Source organism: Diabrotica virgifera, chromosome 2 (assembly GCF_917563875.1).
Source record: "Diabrotica virgifera virgifera chromosome 2, PGI_DIABVI_V3a".
Lineage (NCBI taxonomy): Eukaryota > Metazoa > Arthropoda > Insecta > Coleoptera > Chrysomelidae > Diabrotica > Diabrotica virgifera.
Genome location: NC_065444.1, coordinates 5,964,585 through 5,989,186, shown reverse-complemented (window position 1 = coordinate 5,989,186; position 24,602 = coordinate 5,964,585). Strand labels below are relative to the sequence as shown.

The 24,602-nt window shown below is 31.1% G+C and overlaps 1 protein-coding gene across 1 annotated transcript in view; it reads right to left on the bottom strand.

The window, feature by feature from the left end:
- LOC114324661 (KH domain-containing, RNA-binding, signal transduction-associated protein 2-like) overlaps positions 1–24,602 on the bottom strand; it is a 1,309,325-nt gene that overhangs the window by 378,882 nt on the left and 905,841 nt on the right. The window contains exon 6 of the mRNA XM_028272525.2: positions 17,662–17,778. Coding sequence (XP_028128326.1) covers positions 17,662–17,778 — 117 coding nt within the window. The remainder of the gene's footprint in view (positions 1–17,661; positions 17,779–24,602) is intronic.

Here is a 24,602-nt window from a genome sequence, read left to right as displayed (position 1 = left end):
TTGCATATCGATAACCATCAAAGATACAATCAAACGCTTCAGGATGTGGACGAATTATGATAATTAAAGGCGTTTGACACTAATTTAATTTTACATATTTAGAATATTTTCTGTTTTTTAACATATTTTGATGGTTTGAACATATTTTCGACCGTTTGACATATTTTTAACATATTTTGGCATATTTTTAACATATTTTGACATATTTTGACATATTTTTGGCTGTAAACAGCTTGACACAGTTAACCATGTAACAATGGTTAGGTTTATAAATGATGCATTCATGAACTTTTTCCTTCCCGACATTGTTCCAGCTAACAAAATCTTGCTTATGGTTTCCGATGCTGCGTCATACATGGTCAAATCTGACCAACAACTAAAAGTTTTATATCCCAATTTAATTCATGTGACGTGTTTGGTGCATGGTTTAGACAGAGTGGCGGAAGAAATTCGAAATTCATTTCCTACATTTAATAGTTTAATTAGCAACGTGAAGAAAATATTTGTAAAATCGCCTTTAAGGATTCAGATATATAAAGAAAAATTACCAAATACTCCTTTGCCACCGGAGCCTATAATCACAACTTAGGGAACATATTTAAAAGCTGCCTGTTTTTATGCGGAACATTTTCTCCCTATAAAAGAACTAATTTTATGTTTTGAAGAAACAAATATTGGTGCGATTTCAAAATGCAAATCAAGTTTAGAAAACAGATCACTGCACAATGAGCTTTGTTTTATTAAATCGAATTATGAATTTGTTTATAAAACCATCCTCAATCTTGAAACTGAATCGTTTCCACTACAAGAGTCCCTTAATTTAATTCAGAAATTTAAGGAAAACGCTGAAGAAGTTTCTGGAAGAATTGGACAATCAATAAATAAAAAATGGATTGAAACTTTACAGAAAAATAGTGATTTAAAATTATTATTACAGGAAGCAAACCAAATTATTTGTGGCGATTTTGATGTCAATACCAATTTAAATGCGGAGATTGTTAATGTTTGCACCAATCACATCAGTTGATGTTGAACAAAGATTTTCAACATACAAATTACTACTAACGGATAGGCGGCATAATTTTACTATTGAAAATATTTAAAAACATTTGATTGTGAATTGTTTTTATAAGAAGGAATAAAATGTAGAAACGTAAGTAATAGTAATAGGTACTAAATAGGTATACATTCGTATATTTAGGTTAATTTTGTCAATATATGTACTTACCGTTATTTAATAAAACTTTTATACATTTTTTAATGCATATTTTCTTGTTACTTTAAAATGTTTTTCACATATTCCACATATTTGGAACATATTTTAAACTTTTAGGGAATATTTTCAACATATTTTACTCATATTTCAGACATATATATGCACATATTTCAGTCAAATCAGGAACATATAATCCGGTCTTTAATAATTACAAATGAGAATTGCATTCTTGTAGGCGGAAAATCCATTTTCCAAAGTGCATCTCAAAGTGTTTACATAATAAAAATTCAAAACTTGGAAAATAATCATGAGAATGAGTTTAATTTTCATATTCGGAGGATTTTGAGGTCGCCAAACAGGAATGCAGGGTCGGAGAAGATGTAAGAGGTACCTGGTGCCAGGAATCTACGCCATCTCGAGGAGTTTTATAGAAATTCGTTATTGAAAATAATTTATTATCTCAGGAGTTTTAAGATCGCTGAACAAGAATATTGCAACGAAGATGCTGTACGAGATACCTGGTGCCCTGTATCTACGTCGTCTCTGGGAATTGTATAAAAATTAGTAATAAAATTTGTTGCAACTTGTTATTCCGGGGTTTTTAAGGTAACTAAGAGTATTAATCATATACTCGAGGTTCTGGCATTTCTATATCTAAAAAAAATATTTTTTTTTTCATAATTTTCGCTCTGAACTAAAGTAACTTACTGTTATTTTTACACACCGTTGAATTTTATAAAGAATTTCTATAAAACTCCAGAAGACGAAGTAGAGTCCGGGCACCAGGTAACTCATACGGCATCTTCCATGCAATATTTATTGCAAAACTCCAGGAGATAATATAGAACCGGACACCAGGTACCTCGTATAGCATCGTCGAAGCAATATTCGGGTTCAGCGACCTCAAAAACCTCGGAATAAGTTTCAATGAATTTCCATAAATCTCCAGGGGACGACGTGCCTATTGGGATACCAGGCACCAGGTACCTGTTTAGGTCCCATATTCCTGTTTAGGAACCTCAAAACCCCCAAGTATAAAAATATAACTCATTTCCATGATTATTTTCTGCGTTGTGAATTTTTATTTTAACACTTTAAGAAGCACTTTGGAAATAGTTATTTATGAAACAGTTCGTGAAGTATGCTTTTTGCGAACGCACAGTTCGCAAAAAGTACTTCACGCACAGTTTCATACAATATTTTATCTACGATAAACAAATAAAAAACTGTAACTCTTCGTCACTGGAATTCATTTTTATTCTACAATTTTTAGAACTTTGACATTTAAAAATTCTAATTTCTTTCAAACCACAAAACTGTCAGAATTTTTGTTGTAATTTATTGCTCATTATGTCGTCACCATGACAACGCGAAAGTTAAGGATATTTATTTGATTATATGAAAGTGTGTCAAAAACAGTGCGAAAAAGTAAATCCCATTGAAAATACATTGTTACTTCACGCACACTTTAATCCCTTCACGCACTGCTATCTATAATGACAGTTTTCACTGTATTTATCTACTCTATGTCATATTATGTATAAGTTTTTAGTTTGTGAAAACTGTTTAATAAATAACTATTCTGTTTACAACAATCCAATTTTTATTTGTACCTCACGCCGAGCATTCAAGAATTTTCCCAATGCTCTCTCGAATCGAACGCAAAAGGTTTCATAACGTAATTCTTTATATCCTCGCCTACAGGAAAATGTAACTTGTTTTTCACAAACAATATAAAAAAAATTCGGTGTCCAAGCCAACCCCGCCTAGAGGAAAATTCTCGGTGCGCCACTGCTGCACCAGGAAAATGAACCGTTGAGAAATGGTTCGCTAAGTTTAAACGAGGCGAAATGAGCACCGAGGACGATGTACGCAGTGGACCCAAAGAGGCTGTTACCGACGAAAACATCAAAAAGTCCACAAAATAATTGTTGATGACTGTAAAGATATCAAAGGAACGTGCTGGATATATTGTGCATGAATATTTGGGTATGCGAAAGCTCTGTGTAAAGTGGGTTGGTCCCGCGAGAGTTCACAATCGACGCAAAAACCGAATTTTTGCGTCGAGATATTACAACGGATGAAACATGGCTCCATCATTTCATATCGGTGTCCAACCGACAGTCTGCCTAGGGGACTGCACGTGATAAATCGACTCGAAAACGTGGAAATGAAACGTTGGCAATATTTCATGAATTGGGCTCCGAATTGCTTCTGCAGCCATCGTATTCACCAGATATGGCTCCCAGCGACTACCATCTGTTCGCTGACCTCACGAGAATGCTCGCTGCAAAGAAATTTAGCACCAATGAAGAGGTAATCACCGAAACTGAGGCTTATTTGAGGCCAGAGACAAATTGTATTATAAAAATGCTATTGAAAAGTTGTATGATTGCTATAATCTTTGTATCGCCCTCGAATGTACCTATTGAACAATAAAATCAAATTTTATCAAAATTTTTATTCTATGTTAGCATACGAACTTTTTAGCCCAAGGATATTTTCACCAAAGCAGGTTATTGAGACAAGATTAGCCCACAACTTTTCAACTCATGTAGTGTTTTTAGATCTGACAAGGGCATAAGGCATAGTGTACCACTTTCAATGATCTGGGTAGCAATGAAAAAACAAGGAATACGCAAAAGCAAAAAAATATACAAGCAGTACCTACAACAGATTTAAAAAATATGACGTTAAACATTAAAATTGGAAACAAATTAATTAGAGAACTTCCTATTAGTGAGGGCTTAAAGCAAGGCTTCGGCATAACATCCACACTGTTCAAAATATTTCTAAATGAGTCGCTCTCACTGTAGAGAAGAAAATGCTGCACTATGGGCATCCCAATCGAAGACGACAGATTTTACACGATAAAATTCGCTGACGACCAAGCAATTCTAGCTGAAAACGAGAGTGATATAGACTATATGTTTAGAAAACTGAAAGAGGAGTACACCAAGTGGAACCTCACAATTAACACACAAAAAACCGAGTAGGTACTTAGTTGTAGGACAAAAACCAGAAAGTCTACAAATTGAAATAGGAACTACATACATATATAAAACCAACAGAAACCTTCAAATACTTGTGAGTCCAAATAACATCGAAAGCAGAGGTAAGTAACGAAAAAATACAATCCAGGACTGGCCAAGCGAGATTAACCACCAACCACGGACTATTGGGGAATAATAAAATAACACAAGAAAATAAAAGAATATTTTATAACACAACAATATAAAGTGTTGGGTTGTACAGAGCCGAACTCTGGGAAATAAATCAAAGAAACAAATAAAAAATTAAGGGCATCGAAATGAACTATTGTAGACGATGTTGCCGACTCACCAGACTTGATAGAGTGAGAAACGAAGATATAAGGAGAGAAATGGAAATTGATCTAGATATAATAGATACAATCGACGCCAAAAGACTTAATTGGACACCTTCAGAGAATGCCTGAAAATAGCTGGCAAAAAATAATAGAAACATGGACTCCACCTACTACAAAAAAAACGAGGTAGATCAAGAGAATCCTGTAGTGAAGATGTCGAAGATGCCATGACTGCCAGATATCTAAAACTGAAGAGTGCTTCGAGAGAAAGAGCTGGAAATTAGAATGCGAGAAGTGGCGCGAGCTTTAAAAGGATATTATTATTATCATTATATAAAAAATCAACTTCATAAGAAAAATAAAATTCATATTTTCCACGAAATTGATATAACTTTTCAAGGATTTTATGCGAAACCTTTTAACCAATTTATGAGAATCTAGAATCTATCTCCCAAAATAAGGGCATTATACGACAAAGCGTGAAGAGCCAAGGCCAAAAGGGTGATTTATGAGTATATTTACAAGGGCCCGTCAAATTATTATAGGAAAAACATCTAAACTGTCCTGTTTACCATTTAAAATGACAAGACATATTTTTTTGGTTATGGTGGCGCGCTTTACGCCGTCATTCTGTTTTTTTGGTTGAACTTGATTTTAGAAAAATAGTTATCGCCAGATACTTTTGTTACTCAATTTATGGTAAGCATTTTATCATATCAAGATTTTTTAATTCAGGAAACTTTGGGAAATATTAGAAAAAAAAATAAAACAGGCTTAATTAAAAAATAATGTGTGTGTACTTTGTACGCACGTAAGAAGATATCCTTCTATTATATAATAGGTAATTTAAACGAAGTAAATATACTTAAAAGGTTATTTGTATTTTATTTAAAAATCAAACTAACTTTCTTATCAACCACTTTCAAAAATTTTTATTAAAACAACCAAAAATAAAAAAAATATGAATCGCCCAGGAATTGAACCCGCGTCATTACAATCTCTGAGCTAACGCATTACCCACTACTCTAGCGAGGCCCTAGGAATTGACGTGTAAGTTTCGGATATAATTACACAACACGGCGACATATAGTGTAAAAATGTTATGCTTACATAATATTTTATTATTTTACTACAGAGAAACACAAATCCAAAAACACAAGAATTATAATAAATAATACATTTCCTAAAAACACTAATATATTCTTTTAATGACTTATTTGCACGGTTACAGATACATACATACCTATCTTGAAAGATTAGCAATGAACTACATACTGTCAGAACTACATACTGTCAGTGTGCGCAGGCGAGCAGATTTATGTACAATTTTACCCTCAATCGATTCGCCGCTAAAGAAGAATATCTTCAAAAATCTCGTTCTTCTTGTAGTGCCACTCTACTAATGAAGGTTGATTATAACCATAGCAAATTCGTCTCTATCTTCTGCTTTTCTTAAAAGTGTATGTGTGTTTAACCTAGTCGCGAACTATTAACCTCCATCCATTTTTATGAAAATTGGTGACTAGTTAGAGCATACCTTAAGAAATAAAACTGATTTGGTGCCAACTGGCACTTTTACCCTTGTGGTGAATACCACCCCTTCCCGCGGGTGAAAACAATTGTATTAAAAATAACCCCACAAATCGATAGAGAAACAAATTTTTAGTAAAATTTGTTATATCATGATATTAAAATCAATCAATACTTTTTGAGTTATTAAAGATCAAATATTTGTCTATTTAAGAGCATAATATGCTATATATTATATGCGTGAAGTTACGGATGATAAAAAAAAGATATTAATTAATTGTATGTTAGTAAAATATTATTTTTTTATATTATTTCAAAATTTAATTGAATTTTTTCTATCAATATAAACTGAATATATCCAGAAATTGGGGGTGTTCAATAATGGGTACATATGACATATTCGAATACCCTTTTGCTAAATTTATAATATCGAAATAATATAAAATAACATTTTAGTAACATACAATTAATTAATATGTTATTTTATCATCCGTAACTTCACGCATGGGCTCTTAAACAGACAAATGTTTGATGTTTAATAACTCAAAAAGTATTGATTTATTTTAATAACATGATACAAACAAACACATTAATAACATGATATGTATTAACAAATTTTACTTAAAATTTGTCCCTTTATCGATTTGTGGGTTTTTTTAATGCCATGGACTTTACGTCATTCAGCCAGTCAAAACATGAGATACTTAGTGTCATGTGCAGTGTGTGTTGAGTAAGTGTCTTGTTACTTTGCAAAGTCGACGTCATTGTCTTTGCAAAGAGACGCTAATTGTATCTGAACGTCTGCGGTCCTTCCGGTGATAATTTTTGGGGTTATTTTTAATAAAATAGCTTTTACTCCAGAGAAGGGGTGGAATACACCCCCAGGGTAAAAGTGCAAGTTTAAAAGTGCAAGTTGGCACCAAATCATTTTTGTTTCTTGGGGTATGCTCTAACTATTCACCAATTTTCATGCAAATCGATGGAGGTTTAACAAAATAGGAGGTGAAAACCTTTAAAGACTACACTAACTTTCCCCTTTCATCCCTTATTGCTACTTCCTCTATCCACTGAGGTGTCAGCCTGAAAGGGGTCATAATTATCAATATACAATAGACACATTTCACATGCCAAACTCCATATTACTTATGACGATGATTTTTCGGCTCTAGCTCTTATACTCTGGGCTAATTAGCAAAATTCATGGAAAAGTTATTTACCAGCAATTTTATTGCTGGAATCGAATTATAAGATCCTATATAATAATAATACAGGTATGCAAAGTCCGCAGATAGTGTGCTACTTTTTTTATAAACAAAATGGCGCCGACAAATCGTATTTTTTTCAATTATTGCTCTATAACTCCGAAGATTTTAACTTTACAACAAAAACACTCAAATAAAAATTCACCGCAATCAAATTCTGCATAGAGATATGTTTTTCACGATTTGCTCCGACGAAAATTTTCCTCGGAAAATGCGGGTTTTCCTAACAAAAACTATAATTTTCAAATAAAGTTTTAGGTAAGTAATTATTAATCAATAATTAAATAACTTAGTGACATCAAAGATTTCTTGGTATAGATTGTAATTCCAGAAGCTGGTGAAAATTAAACGCATATTTTAGCAACAATTCAATTGTTAATTAACAAATTACGATCGCAATAATAACCAAAATAATCATGATACATTGATCAAACTTTTAAAGATTATATAGATGAGATGCTTGTTTAATATTTTATCGACAAAATATAAATTTTTCTTTTTTTTTGCATAATCTTTAAATTTTGAAAAAAAATAGTTATAATACGTTGGTCTAATTAGTAAAGTACAAAGAAAAGTTATTTAGCAGCAATTTCATTGCTTTAATCGAATTATAAGATCCTGTATATTATTAATATAGGTATGCAAAGTCCACAGATAGTGTGCTACTTTTTTTATAAACAAAATGGCGCCGACAAATCTTATTTTTTTCAATTATTGCTCTATAACTCCGAAGATTTTAACTTTACACCAAAAATACTCAAATAAAAATTCACCCCAATTTAATTCTACATAGAGGCATGTTTTTCCCGATTTGCTTCGACGAAAATTTTCCTCGGAAAATGTGGGTTTTCCCAACAAAATCTCGAATTTTCAAATAAATTTTTTGGGCCAATAATTATTTATTAATAATTATATAGTTTGGTGAAATAAAAGCTTTCTTGGTATAGATTATAAATTCAGAAGCCGGTTAAAATGAAACGAATATTTTAGCAACAATTCAATTGTTAATTAACACTTTACAGTCGCAATAACAACCAAAATAATCATGAGAGAATGATCAAACTTAGAAAGATTATAAAGGTGTGATGCCTATTTAATATTTTGTCGACAAAATATAAATTTTTCATTTTTTTGCATAATCTTTAAATGTTTAAAAAAATTGTTATAAACAAATTAACATTTCTTAGAAATTGTTTACTATATTCTAATTTTAAAAAATACTTAAAATGCGTATTTCATAGGTCTTGAAAATGAATGCTTTAAAAAAATTTTCCAACCATTTGCAAATAAGGTAGGAAACAGCAAAATAAATATACGATATCTCCATTGTTTATAATTTGTTTTAATTGTTTCAAAGCTTAAATGTGAGTATATGGTACAATCTAATTACTCACAAAGAATGTCAAAAATTAGTGCAATGGTTATATTTTAATCAAAGATTAAAAATACTTTTTTTTGTAATTTTTAGCGCGAAAGTAGGCTTGATACAGAGCCGGAGATAAAATGTTCACTCGAAGCGACTGACACGCTTAAACTCGCGCGAGTTGTGTATGTGGGCGGGTAGCTACGGTACTGTATTATTCTACTTTCGCGTGTGTAAATTACAAAAAAATATATTTATAATCTTTAATTAAAATATAACCATTAAGCTGATAATTGATATTGTTTTATAAATAATTAGCTTGTATTTTAAACTCACTTCTACGCTTTGAAAGAATTAAAAAAATTATTAACACTGTAGTAATCGTATGTTTATTTTGCTGTTTCATAACTTTTTTGCAAATGGTTGCAAAAAAGTTTTACAGCATTCATTTTCAAGATATTTGAAATGCGCATTTTAACTATCTTTTAAAATTATAATACAATAAAAACTTTCTGAGAAACGTTAATTGGTTTATAACTACTTTTTTTAAACATTTAAATATTATGCAAGAAAATAAAAAAATTATATTTTGTCGACAAAATGTTAAATAGGCATCTCATCTTTATAAGATTTCAAAGTTTGATCAGTTCATCATAATTATTTTGGTTATTATTGCGACCGTAAATTATTAATTAACAATTGAATTGTTGCTAAAATATTCGTTTAATTTTCACCAGCTTCTGGAAATATAATCTAAACCAAGAAGGCTTTTATGTCACCAAATTATTTAATTATTGGTAAATAATTACTTATCTAAAACTTTATTTGAAAATTAAAGATTTTGTTGGGAAAGCCCGCATTTTCCGAGGAAAAGTTTCGTCGGAGCAGATCGGGAAAAACACGTGTCTATGCAGAATTTAATCACGGTAAATTTTCATTTGAGTGTTTTTGTTGTAAAGTTAAAATCTTCGGAGTTCTAGAGCAATAATTGAAAAAAACACGATTTTCGGGCGCCATTTTGTTCATAAAAAAAGTAGCACACTATCTGAGGACTTTGAATACCTATATTATTAATATATAGGATCTTATAATTCGATTCCAGTAATAAAATTGCTGGTAAATAACTTTTCCCAAAAATGGTCTATTCTCCGATAATCAGCCCAGACTAATAGACTATTAATAGAAAAGAAGTGAATTAATCCAACTTGACTTTTTATTTTCCAACTCGTTAACAAGTTGGCTTACGCTTCCACCTTCATGTATAATGAACGAGATCAGACCTAATTAAAGCAGAAATTGGCGCCATATGCCCTCAACGAAAATATAACTACAGGTAAAGTAACTTTAACAGACGCGTTGCTTGTCGGGTGCGTACACTATGCCCATGCATATTTATTTTTTAATATTCATCATGTAACCGAGTTTAGAATATGATTAAAGGGCTTAATGACATTATTAATACATATAAATTAATGTGAAGGGGAGCTGGAGCAAATTATATTCTCCAGGGAACATCCTTACGTGACATCCATTCGTAATGCGCGTCAGGCTGATATACTTCCCCTTTCGGCGGTTTCGTTTCGGAGTGGTTAAATAATTATTATTACATGTATAATGAATATGGTTGTAAAGAATATGTTGAATGTAAATTGTATTTCAAGCATAAAATTATACATATTTATTAGAGATGCATCAAGTCAAACTAGTTTGATTTTACTCAACAAACTTGACTTGACTTGAAAATCAAACTTTTTTTATAAAAAAGTTTGACTTTACTTGATTTCGATATCTTTAGGTTTGACTTAAATTCAAACATCTTCAAACAGTTTGAAAAGTTTGAATATTACGCAACGTGTTTATTTTCAATTTTAAATGAGACCGCCTACGTCTTTATTTGTTCACTGGCGGATCAACGGGGGGTGGGGGGAGGGATAGGGGAAATTCCCCCCTCCCAACAAGGTCCAAAACATTTTTTTGACAAATTTCAATAAACATAGAAATGTATTGGCTGCTACGATATTTAAACCGCAGACAGACAAATAAAACCCAATAAACGCGTCAGTTAGGATAATTATTAAGAAAATGCATATTTATACATTCATTTTTTTTTTAAATTTAAACCCAACATTTGTAGCCTGTATCCGAAAAAAATTTGAATTGTAGATATAAAACCATATAGACCTGGATATCGCGTACCAAAAAAAAGTTGATTAATAGCAAGCTGAAAATTCGTTAATAGCTTAACGGTGTCTGGTCAGACAAACTTTGATGTATGGGAACACTGGAACAGAAGAAGTTTTAATTGTGGAAAAGGTTAAAAATTTGGAACGTCAGACTACGTAAACGTTCCATGTATTTTGTCGGACAGAACTTCCAATTGATTTGTTACCATTTCATTAAACTCTCATGCAAAAATCAGACTGATGTTTATCACCAACTGGGCATTTTAATGAGTGGAACACGAGGAAAATGTCAAATGACAGGAATCATGTTGGTTAGTAATAGCAGTCTGATTTTTGCATGAGAGTTTAATGAAGGGTTAACAAATCAATTGGATGTTCTTTCCTACAAATTACATGGGACGTTTTCGTAGTCTGACGTTCCACATTTTTAAACTGTTCCACAATTAAAACTTCCCCTGTTCCAGTGTTCCCGTACATCAAAGTTTGTCCGACTAGACACCGTTAAGCTATTAACAAATTTTCAGCTTGCTATTAGCCAACTTTTTTTGGTACGCGGGATCCAGGTCTAATAACCATATGGTCAGTTTTGAATTCTAAAGAAATACCAACGAATATACAGCAATACTAACTTTTGTATTGTGGTACATATTTTCGAGTAAACTAGTAGCTTGGTACCACATGTTTTTTCGAACTGGCCCTAAGATAATTAAATGCCTTTTTTAATAAAAGAAAGTCATAAAAATTCCAAATACTTTTATTTTGAGCTGTCCATTAAAAAACCAAATAGTCTTATTTTATTGTAACCCTTAAGGACATAGGCGTAACATGTCGCTTATCAAAATGTTCAATGTGTTTTAAATGTATTATTTTTTTTCAAATCCTGAGAAAACTAATAAGAATTAAAAAAAAATTAAATGCAGCATGAAAGATTACATTATTTCTGAGGGACGAACATGCCTGAAAACTTCTATAATGTTTATTTTAATAAGTTACATTGGTGAACATAAAAAGGAAAATTTAGTGTTGTTATTAATTGCAAATATTTTATTCAAAACAAACTTTTTATTTATTCTAAGAGACTTTCGGCCCTCGGTAATAACGCAATCTTTCATTCTGCGTTTAAATTTTTCAAAAATACTTATTAGTTTTCTCAGGATTCCAAAAAAATAAATATCTACATTTAAAAGTTTTAAATTAAAACACATTGAAAATTTTGACTTTTATGTGGCACTCATTGTATTATTAATTTTCTTATCTTAATTGGCAACTAACATGTCTATTTCGACAAAAAAGTATATCTACTAAATAAATTATTTTTCAAACTCTTTCAAACTAGTTTGACAAACAGTTTGAATTTTCAAATAAATTATTTTTCAAACTCTTTCTAACTAGTTTGACAAACAGTTTGAATTTTCAAACCTGTACGATTGACCAGTTTGACTTGACTTGAAATATTTGTCAGAAGGATTGACTTGAGTTTGACTTGAAATTAAGTCAAACTCAAGTCAAGTTCAAACATGTCTCCAGTGACACTTTGACACTTGTAGTTTATGTCAAATTATGTAAAAGTGTCACGAGAGCAAAAATTCGACAATAATTTTAGAGATCGAGTGCAATTTGCTGCGATTATTTCATGGTTAAAACTGTTCAAAATCAAAATTTTACTGTAATTCATTTTTATGTAAGTACAAATTAGTACAATTAAACACACAGTGGTTATAAATATTTGACGTAAGTGGATTATGCCACAGTGGATGTAAGAGGTGGCATTCGGATTTTAGCAAATAAAGTTAGGTGACAACTTCAATAATTATAATTGACTTATGCTCCTTCTCAAATATGACCGGAACATTAATAAAAAAATTAAAATATTTAAAACTTTCAAAAAACATCGAATTTTGTCTACTTTCTTTGCTTACAACTTTAACGGCCGGTTTCACAATCTGTGGTTAACCCTAGCGGTCAACTAACCTTTACCCACAGTCTAACTGACAGTTGCTGTTTCACAACCACAGATTCAATCATGGTTAGTTGACCCTAAGTTCTGTTTTATTTTTCTTATGTTGGTAGGAGATTATGGACAGTGATCACCAGAAATAACATTTTTATGGAAGAATTATCAAATCAGCTGATCAGTCAGATGAGTTTCCATTGATTTTTATTAGGATAAATTCAATAAATTGTTATATTTCTTTATGTCTATTAATTTGTTGTATATATTTTTTAAGGATTTTATATTTAGTTGTGGAGTTTATTTTGCAGATTAAGGAAAAATAAATGTGTGTATATGTGTGGTTAGGATATTCAGTCAGACTTGTGGTTGATTTGCATAATCATATTTTTGATGTTGATTCTTGCTACCTTGCTTGCTTTAAAAATTCATATATTTTAACATACCTCCTATGGGATTAATAAAATTTCATACATGATGGTTGCATCTTAGATTTTGGACCATAAAAATTACTATGCAAAACTTTTTTGAAGTATCTTTTTTTCGTAAAATTAATATTAAAAATGCTTCCCATACGTGGCCAACTAAAGTACACACACTGTATATTACATGCACATTATACATTTTAAGTTTTGTTTAAGAATAATATTTGTTTTAAGGTCTTTCGCCAATATTGTTAAAATTAAATTGTTAATATAAAAACATGTAGCAAGCAAGAGACTATAGTATGTATTAATAATTACCCCAGGAAGCAAATCATTTAAAAATCGAACAATTATTGGCCGCTGAAATGCTAAACGCATTTAAGTACATCATATAAATTCATATCTGTAATTAATAATTTACGTGTATACACTCTGTCCTGTCAATAAAACGAAATTAGGTTAGGATAACCTCTGGTTAAGAGCTTAACCATCACTCCAAGCTCTGGTTAAAAATTCTGTCGGTTAACCACAACTTCGCCGTTGACCTGATATTGTGAAACACATATTTCGGGGTAACTTCTGGTTATCTCTTAACCACAAGTTAACTTCGACTTGTGAAACCGGCCGTAAAACGATTTATTTTGGAACAAAGTCGTTCAGAAATAAAATAAAGAAAATTAAATTTTGTATGATATACGACTGGTTAAAAATATCTTACGTTATTACCACTTCTGCAAAATAGCAATAAATACAAAATAAGGCGGCAAAAAAGACTGTTTTTGTTCAATATTTTTCAACCACTTTGGTTGCACTTAGAACTTTCATAATTCGCTTAAAAAATTTTTATAACATACTTAAACCGTCCCACCAAATTTCATTAAAATCGACCTATATTTTGCAATCTAAATTTTTTTAAAAAAGTTTAAATTTTTTAAAAACTTTCTGAACAAAAAGTAGACCATTTACAAGGTGGCTAATTTTTTAACATATAAACAGGGGCTCTGTCTATCTAATACACCTTACAGAATTAAAATCGGATTATTTAAGCAGCCTCACCAATGTTTCAAAGTTATAAACAATTTTTTGGCTTATAAACAAATTAGTTTTGTCGCCAGGGAAGGGGTGCAACGGGTTGCTTTCACGAATTTTTTTAGTAACAGTCGATAAGGTTGTTATAAACAAAGAACTTGAAAAATTACATAACAGCGATTTTTCGTTAATTTCTTTTTTATTTCTTGAGTAATTCTAAGCAAAAAATGCTATTAAAAATTTTTTCGTAGGATGCATAGTTTTTGAGATAAACGCAGTGGAACTTTCAATAAATCGAAAAATTGCAATTTTTGAACCCGAATACCTTTTGATTAAAAAATAAAATAGCAATTCTTCTTATTATACACCAGGGCGCATCTGTAAAAATATTAGTACATTTGGACGTTGAGAGGTGACTCAAATTTTTTTGCAGATATTGCTTGAAACTAACTCAAATAATAATATTTGAGTTATCCTTCCTCTCAAAAAGGTCCGGAACATTGTTTAAATAATCAAAATGTCAAAAAATGAAGGAAAAATTCGATTTTTTTCTTAGTTTTTTGATTACACCTTTAAAAGTATTCATTTTCGCGAAAAGCTGTACTGACATAAAAGTTGCATAATTAGATTTACTACAATATAGATGTGGTTAAAAATTTAAAAAATAGTCACCATTTTTGCAAAATAGCAATAATTGCGAGAAAAAAACATACAAAAACAAGTATTCGCATTTTACGTTTTTCAACCATTTATGCTACACTTAGGACATTCATATTTCACCCTGAAAAACCTTTATGATACAATAAACCAATACTGTAAATTTCATTAAGATCGGTTTAATAGATTTTGCAAAATAAATTTTGCAATCCAGCTTTCGCAAAAAAAAAACATATTTTCAAAATGTTACAGGACTGAAAATAAAGCAGACAGCAAGTTGAAATTTTTTTGCGTAAAGAAGTATACTGTACCTTTCATTTGCCATTTGCAATATTAAAATCGATTAACTACCACGGCGCTCAGGAATTTTTTTAAATAAACATTAATTATTGGTGCTACGCGCAGGACAGCGGATAGTTTGCTCTGATTGGGCATTCCAATAACCTTTGATAATGATTGTTACATTTTAATTTTTGTTACATTTCGATATAAATAAATAAATTTGTTAATTGCAAAACACATACTCTATCCGTTGAATTAATACTTTTTAGAAAAAACTTTCTTTGTTCATAATATTTTAACTTATACAATAAAAGTTTATTATTTTTAAACATATGCAATTGTTTAAACTATACTTCACAAACAATAATAAAATAAGTTTGATTTTAAATAATTAAATAATATTTTAAATAATTAAAATACAACAAAATATAGTGTAAGAAAATAATATATTAGATAAAGATTGGAAGAAATTTTGGTGGAAATCAACTTGTGTGAATCGAACACCGCTGTCCTGCGCGTAGCACCAAAAATTAATGTTTATTTAAAAGAAATTTCTGACGCCGTGGTAGTTAATCGATTTTAATTTTGCAAATTGCAAATGAAAGGTACAGTACACTTCTATAAGCAAAAACAAATTCAACTTGCTATCTGCTTTATTTTCAGTCCTGCAACATTTAAAAAACATGAATTTTTTTTGCGAAAGCTGGATTGCAAAATTTATTTTGCAATTAAATTTACAGTGTTGATCTGGATTAAATTTACAGTGTTGTTTTACTATATCATTAAGTTTTTCTGGGTAAAATATGAAGGTCCTAAGTCTAGCATAAATGGTTGAAAAACGTAAAATGCAAATACTTGTTTTTGTATGGTTTTTTTTTCGCAATTATTGCTATTTTGCAACAAGGGTGACTATTTTTTAAATTTTTGACCAATTGTATATTGTAAGAAATTTAAATACGCAACTTTTACAGTACAACTTTTCTCAGAAATGAATAGTTTTAAAGTTATAATCGAAAAACCAATAAAAAAGTAGAATTTTTCCTTCATATTTTGACATTTTGATTATTTAAACAATGTTCCGGGCCTTTTTGAGTGGGAGGATAACTCAAATATTATTATTTGAGTTATTTTCAAGCAATTTCTGCAAAAAAATTTGAGTCATTTGAGTCACCTCTCTCTCAACGTCCATCTCAAAACAGATGCGTCCTGGACTATTACAGCATTTGAAAGATTAAGTCAAATTATACCGGTCTTGATTATTTGTATTGATAAAAATTAATTTTTTTATTGTTAAACAAAGCTATTTGTTTATAAGCCAAAAAACTGTTTACCATTTTAATACATTGCTGAGGCCGCTTAAATAATCCGATTTTAATTTTGTAAAGTGTATTAGATAGGCCTCTTTATATGTCGACAAATTAGCCATCTACTAAATGGTCTACTATTCGTTCAAAAAGGTTTTAAAAAACTTGAACATAAAAAAAATAGATTGCAAATTTATTATGCAAAATCTATAAGGTCGATTTTAATGAAATTAAAATCGGTTAAAAAGTGGTTAAAAAACTTTGAATAACAACAGGCTTATTTTGTCCCCTTATTTTGTATTTATTGCTATATTGCAGAAAGGATAATACTTTAAGACATTTTTAAGTAGTCGTGTATCATACAAAATTTAATTATCTTTATTTTATTTCTGAACGACTTTGTTCCAAAATGAATCGTTTTAAAGTTATAAGCAAAAGAAGTAGAAAAAATTTATGTTTTTCAAAATTTTTAAATATTTTAATTTTTTTATTAATCTTCCGGGCATATTTGAGAAGGAGCATAAGTCAGTTATTATTGTTAAAGTTGTCACCTAACTTTACTGCAAAAATCCGAATGCCACCTCTCACATCCAAAAATAGACGTTTTTTCACAGATTAGCCCTGGTCTAATAGAAGCGAGTTGTGCAGTCAGCCAAAACCCACCCTGGGTTGTAGTGCTACGAGAAGAAGAAGAAAAATTGTAAAGTGCATAACAAACTGTAAGATTTCACAAAATATTTGCATTTTTCAAAACTTGTGTGTTACTGTAAATATACTATGTGTATTTTTTTTAAATCACGCCTAAGGTGCTAATAACAATAGCTAATAACACTATGAGTTGACGTGGTTAAAAAAAAAATGAAAAATAACTAAGAAGACCATAAAAATTGCAAGATCTATGTTTTACCTTTAAAGTAACTATATATTATAATTAACTCAACAAATATCAAGCTTTAACGTTACACAAACAATGTTTGCCTTACAGAACCGTCATCTAATCAGCAGTCAGGGACGTCTTGTATATATCTACTGCACACCTTAAACTACCTTACAACTACAATAAAGTTTACAAGTACACTTGTCTTGGTTTTGCCTCCAAGGCAAACATACTGCTACAACTAAAATGATTACCTTATGCCTGTCCTTCATTGATCCCCTTCCGAGTACAGCCATTTTACACATTGTGTCCTCTTGTAGCCGTTTCAGGGAATTTCCTTTGGGACCGAGAAGTTTGCCGACGAAGTTAAACTGCAAAAGAGAAGAAAGAAAACTTTCAATTAGGTATTGACAAGCGACTCTTAATTCAAACATTATCGGCTAACTTTGTTCATTTAGTATTCTCGCGACGTTAGATTGTTTGACGTACTTTTTAACTTTGTGTAAGAACACTATTTTGTTTTAATTACTCTTAAAATCGAGTTTGCCGAAAATAATTAACTGGAACAGTGCCACGCTTGGTTAGGAACTTTTCAATATATGGCCAATGAGAGTACGAACCGATACAGTCGATTAAAGAAAAAAGTTTTAGTAGGAAACATCGCAAAAGTTGTCAACACAATAAAAACAGAGCACTGCAAGTTCGATAATACATTGAAATGACCTTTCAGTTACATTAGCAGTAAGTCAGGCGGGATCGCCATATGCCCATATAATATACCTGGGGGATAGAGCTCTTAGCTGGGGTAGTTAATTCTGGATACACACATGGTATTTACTCATCACTTATTTATTTGAGCTAATTTCAATTATAATTAAGTTGGTAAGTACTTAATTGAGGATGTACCGCTCGTTATCAGACATCCGTAATGGTAATAGTACGCAGTCAATGAAATAATACAAGAAATCAAATATTTGCCGCAACATTATCGGCTAACTTTGTTCATTTAGTATTCTCGCGACGTTAGATTGTTTGACGTAGTTTTTAACTTTGTGTAAGAACACTATTTTGTTTTAATTACTCTTAAAATCAAGTTTGTCCAAATTAATTAACTGGAACAGTGCCACGCTTAGTTAGCAACTTTACAATATATATAGCTTCTGAGAACTAATGCAGTCGACTAAACAAAAAAGTCTTACTAGGAAAGATCGGAAAAGTTGTCATTACAATAAAAACAGCACTGCAAGTTCGATAATACGACGGTCATTTGTAAAAAAGGTTCCCTATGTCGCTAAGAAAGAGTGCGATGAGGTGGAAAAAATCTGGCAACACTGCTTTACACATCAACTCTCCTTCTCTTCTACCCCACTAGTTTCGTCTCACTGCGATGCTCATTGTCAGACTAGCAGTCTTCGAAGATGGAGATTCCGAGCGATGTTACCGCCAATGTGAATTAATCGGCCCTATTAACCTTACTAAATGAAGACAATAAGTTAACACGACATTGAACTATACGTGTTGTTATAGTTTGATCTGTATAAATACAGAATAGGTATACAGACACGGGGATTCGTATTTTGCTGTTTTTGTTATTAGAAGCGAGTATGGCCTAACACTATTGGTATAGGTCTTAGAGATATTATCGTAAACATGTTATGGTTTGGTCACCGATTGTGAATTGTAAATATATTGATAACTGAACCAAAATACAGTTTTATTTAATAAGGACCAAATGAAGCAGAAGCAGAATAGAAAAGGATAGACCGAATTTTAACAAAATGAGAGCTAAGAGTAATGTTGACAAGGTTGCTACCTTTTCTCGACTTTGTTTTGAGGAATGGCAGCTTGGACCTTGAATGCGGCATCAAAAACTGGAGTTATTCGAGTTGTGGGTGTATAGAAGAATTTTGAAAATATCATGGACATATTACACGTGGAGAGAACTTGCTCCAACTCAATAGACAGGGAAAGTTTCAAGGAAAAAGAAGCATAGGGAGACGCAGAATATCGTGGCTGCGCAACCTGAGAGAATGGTACGAATGTACATCAAATGAACTTTTCAGAGCAGCCGTCTCTAACGTCCGAATAGTTATGATGATTGCCGACTTCCGTCACGGAGATGACATTCAAGAAGAAGAAAGAAGCAGATTAATTACCATCCCTTCTGTTTCATCAATACATGGTGACGGATTAGACGCTAGCTCATGGATTTGAAATGGAATCTGCTGGAATGGAGGATTAATAATTACCAGTCTATTTTATTTTACGGAACGAGACCCAAGAGAAAGATCTTGTTGCTGCTCGGAAGATGTTTACGACAGACAAAGCATCTTTTCTTTGAAACGAAATATTTAAACATTGTCAGTTACAAGTAGTAGGGATATCAATAAGAAAATTATTTGATGTATGGATATTAAAATGGTGAGATATCAGGGGCATCGAAAAGTTACTATACAAAACAGAAATTAATAAAAGCGAATAAAATCCTTTATAAAAGGTGTATTTATTAACATCCCTAAAAAGGGCTATATCACAAAACTAGTTTTCGATCGGATGACCGATCGATTGGTGGCAAGTCACTGGCCACCATATAGTCAACATGTGAACAAGTCAATTTTGTGATCAAAGGGTATCTGGAGCATAATACATTGGATATTTTGTACATACAAGTTTAAGTTCACATACTTTATCTATGTTTCCATAACGGATCAATTGTAAAGGGTTTTTACCCACATATTTTTGTATTTTGGTGGTTAGCATGCTACAATTACGTAAGTTACGTAAGCACTGATGATGATCAGTCATGCGATCGAAAACTAGTTTTGTGATATAGTCCTTTTTAGGGATTTTAACAAATATACCTTTTATAAAGGATTTTATTCACTTTTGTAAAATATGGTATACAGCCAACTACAGGAAAAATTTTTCCTCGTGGATTTTTAGAAATTAATAAATATAAGTCCAGCGCCAATTATTTTGATTTTTAGGATAAAAAGAAAAGACTAATCAAAAATAAAGGATCAACATATTAATATAAATTATTTAAAAATAGGAAGAGAGAATAATTGACAGAAAATTAGGAAAATGTAAAATAACGAAGCTGTTACGTTATATACATAGAATGTAACAAATTTTGATATTCGTATGTAGTTTAATAAGTGACTAAAATTATATGAGAAAATATTTAGGTTGACAGAAGGTAGAAAGTTGTAATAAAGATATTCCGCTCATATTATGGTCAATATTTTTTGATATCCCATCTGGATCTTTAGCTTGTCGATTATTCAGCTTCTCAGTTGTGTTTGGGACATCTGCGAATTTGTTTTAAATATTGTTTCTCGTGAATCTCGTTTGTATTAACTATTTCTGATGTTTCTGATCGTAACTTCATTTTCCCCTTCTGTGTATAGCTTATTTAGATGGTCAATCCATGCATCATTTTCACATTTATTTTCATGACTTTATATTGATGTATATATGGAACAAATATGGCTCAGAGACCGCTATGAAAATTATATGACCCATATAAGACCACTTTACTTTATTTAGTGTAACATTTTTACTTAATTATTCTGTATATTATTGTTTAATTAATATACTACAATTAGATGTATACTACAATGTAGATTAAATACATTTCTACGAAATGTTATTCATTCAATGTTTAAATTAAGTCCCTTTAATTCTTAAACTAGGTATACAATAATTAAAAATAAATCAAAAAAAGTTTTTTAGTCTCAAAGTCTCAAAGTCTCATTAAAATACTTGGAAATGCAATACAGCAGAAATACCTTTTAAAACTCAGATAATAATCACACTCTAGCGAAAATTCGAACTTTAACAACAGGAATTAAAACTGTTCAGAAATGTTTGAGAAGAATTTAACAAAATACTTTGATCAGAAAAAGAAATAAAACTTCAAAGCAATATTCAATAAAGTAACTTTAAAAGTTTTCCTTCCGGAATTTTTAATGTTCAACTTAATAATTACTTATCCCTCGATAACTTTTTAGAAGTTTATATCAAGTCGTCGGGAAAAGGCCTAATTGGTGTCGGTTTTACAATAAAATTGCTATGGATTGGAATTTTAGCAATTCCACAAAGTGATCAATATATAAAGTTAATTTGTTTACAATTTAATGGTATTTTTAAATGCAAATCGAAAGAAAATGATACACTTTTTTACTACTCCAGCCCATTTGGCTGAATGTAACCAGCTACCTTAACATTTAAGATACGAATAACAATTTATTCTTAAAACCGAATTGAATAATGAAAAAAGCTTTTTTAACAGGACTTAAATGTTAACTGGAGGAGACAACACAAAATTTTTGAAAGAAGATACTCAGAAAACAGGAGAAAAAGCTGTAAAATTAAGGACTTCTTCTTTAACCCTTAAATGCATAAGGGTGGGTAAAAAATGCCCACCTAATGCGTATTTCCTTGTAAAATATTTATTACGTGTTTAAAAATTAAAAAAAATTACTTATTGTTAAAATGACAGCCCTTTATCGAATGTTAATTTGGTTCTACCGATATATTTGAAAATAAAAGTAGCATCTTCAGTTAAATATGGGTGGGCATAAAAAGTACACCCTTGGTAAAACTTGTTACTAAAGGTTTTTATATAATTTCTCGTTGGTAGGAAGATAATCTGTATAATTATTGATGTATAATTACATAATCTACATAATTATCCGCCAATGAGGAGGTTGAAAGGAAGAATGTGAAGAAAATCGACAAATCTGAATTACTGGCTTTTACTGGTATGTTAATTTTGATGTACATTGTAATTTTGTTGTAAGGTTTGTAAATTGTTTATATTAATATTCTAGAAAATGCTGTATTTATTAAGCATAAGATTCTTAAGTTTAATCCATTTTCAACAACTCTCAATAAATATATTATTAGCTATGTTCAAGGTGGACATTTTTTACCCACCCTTGGGCGTACATGGAACCTAAAAAAGGTTGGACGTTTAAGGGTTACGTGCCGTTTCTAATGCGCCATTTAAGGGTCAGTTGCATACAATAGACCTGTGTTATGGAGACTTGAGCTGCAGACTCAACTCAAGGCTAGTAGTAGAGAACCTGAAACAGTCAACCATATCTTGCATGACTACCAGGCATTGGATCTAAGGCAGAAAACACTTTTTGGAGACACCGAAGTGACTCAAAATATATATGGCACCCACCTACTAGACCTGTATAAGCTAGTACATGGTTTCAGAATTCTGAAATGGGTTTCATAAAGGAATGGAATATGTACAATAAATCAAGTGGCTACAGTACGACCGCTTCATAAAAGAGGGCTTCCAGGAAAAAAAAATCAAAGTAAAGGTCGCCATTGGATAGCCAGGAAAAAATCCTAGACTACTATAATAGTCTAACTGGTGAGACCGTTCCCGTCTGAAAAAATTTCTGATTCGGTTTCTTTGCGGATTCCTATTCTAAAATATTTGCTTTAAATAAATCTGAAGGGTACCGGGCGGAATTTTTGGGCAGAAATTGTTTAAACAATTTTTTTAATCAAATACAAAAGATCACCTTTTTTCCCCGAAGAATATCTCTTTAGGTTTTTTGGGTCATTCTAAACAAGAAAGGTATCCTATGATTTTTCCCAAAAATTAATAGTTTTCGAGTTATAGGCGATTTAAAATCTAAAAAATGCGAAAATACGCATTTTCAAGTCTTAAAAACTTATATTTAAATTAGTATTTTTTAGGTTACCAAGTACTTGAATTGTAGCTTTAACATTAATTTTCAAGATTCTGTAGACTGATCGGGTCTAACTTTAATTAACACCGTTGTTATTTAATTGTTAATTATGCGTATCCATCCGATTTTTGGCCAGTGCGGCGCCCACTTTTTCCAAAAATCTCCTATTTTCCTCCGAAAAATATATTTTTTTAGATTTTTCGGGACATTCTAAATAAAATGGCTTCTTGTCATTTTTCTCAAAAGTTAATAGTTTTAAAATTATTAAAAGCGATTTAAAGCGCATTTTCGGATTTTAAATCGCTTATAACTTTAAAACTAATAACTTTTGAGAAAAATGACAAGAAACCTATTTTATTTAGAATGTTCCTAAAAATCTAAAAAATATATTTTTCGGAAGAAAATAGGAGATTTTTGGAAAAAGTGCGCGCCGCACCGGCAAAAAAATCGGATGATCACGCATAATTAACAATTACTTAAATAACAACGGTGTAGATTGAAGTTAGACCCGATCAGTCTGCATAGTCTTGAAAACGAATGTTTAAACTATAATTGAAGTACTTGGCAACCTCAAAAATACTAATTTAAATATGATTTTTTAAGCCTTGAAAATGCGTATTTTCGCATTTTTCAGATTTTAAATGGCCCATAACTCGAAAACTATTAATTTTTAAGAAAAATCACTGGAGACCTTTCTTGTTTAGAATGACCCAAAAAACCTAAAAAAATATTCTTTCGGGGCAAAAAGGTGATCTTTTGTATTTGTTTAAAAAAATTGTTTAAACAATTTCTGCCCAAAAATTCCGCCCAGCACCCTTCAGATTTGTTTAAAGGAGACATTTTTGAATAGGAATCCACAAAGAAACCGAATCAGAAATTTTTTCAGACGGGAGCGGTCTCACCCATGGACTACTGTACTTTTATTTGATTCAAACATCTACATTTTCCCAGATAACCAGTAACTCAGGGAAACAGAATACCCGGTAAATCTTATAATTTTCCGAGTTTGTGCCTCTATATCTTGAAAATCCTCCATACGATCGAGATGTTCCCATGAGAACTTTTTATCAGGATGCTTCAAAGGGTATTTTTCCAAAGTATGAACTAAATCCACTGGGACCTAATTTTCATAAGGTTTGTGAGGGGTACTTTGTGAAATATATTATACAAATAGTAATATTGATCAGCAAGATATAAAAATAATACCAACTTTATACATATTCAATATGCAAAGGTAAAAATCGTAAATCGAAATATTCCGTATATTTGTAATATAAACTAAACTAAAATAAAAATTTATAGTCGCCGTTATTATGTATATGTACTAACATGGAAAAGCTTTCAAACAGGTTAGTAAAGACATCGATAATAATGAAATTTTAAGTATTGCCCGCAAATAGGTCAAAATAATAAAAAATTAATTAAAATAAAAATGTATACCATTTTTATTCAGTTGCAATGTGAAGGCAAAACAATCT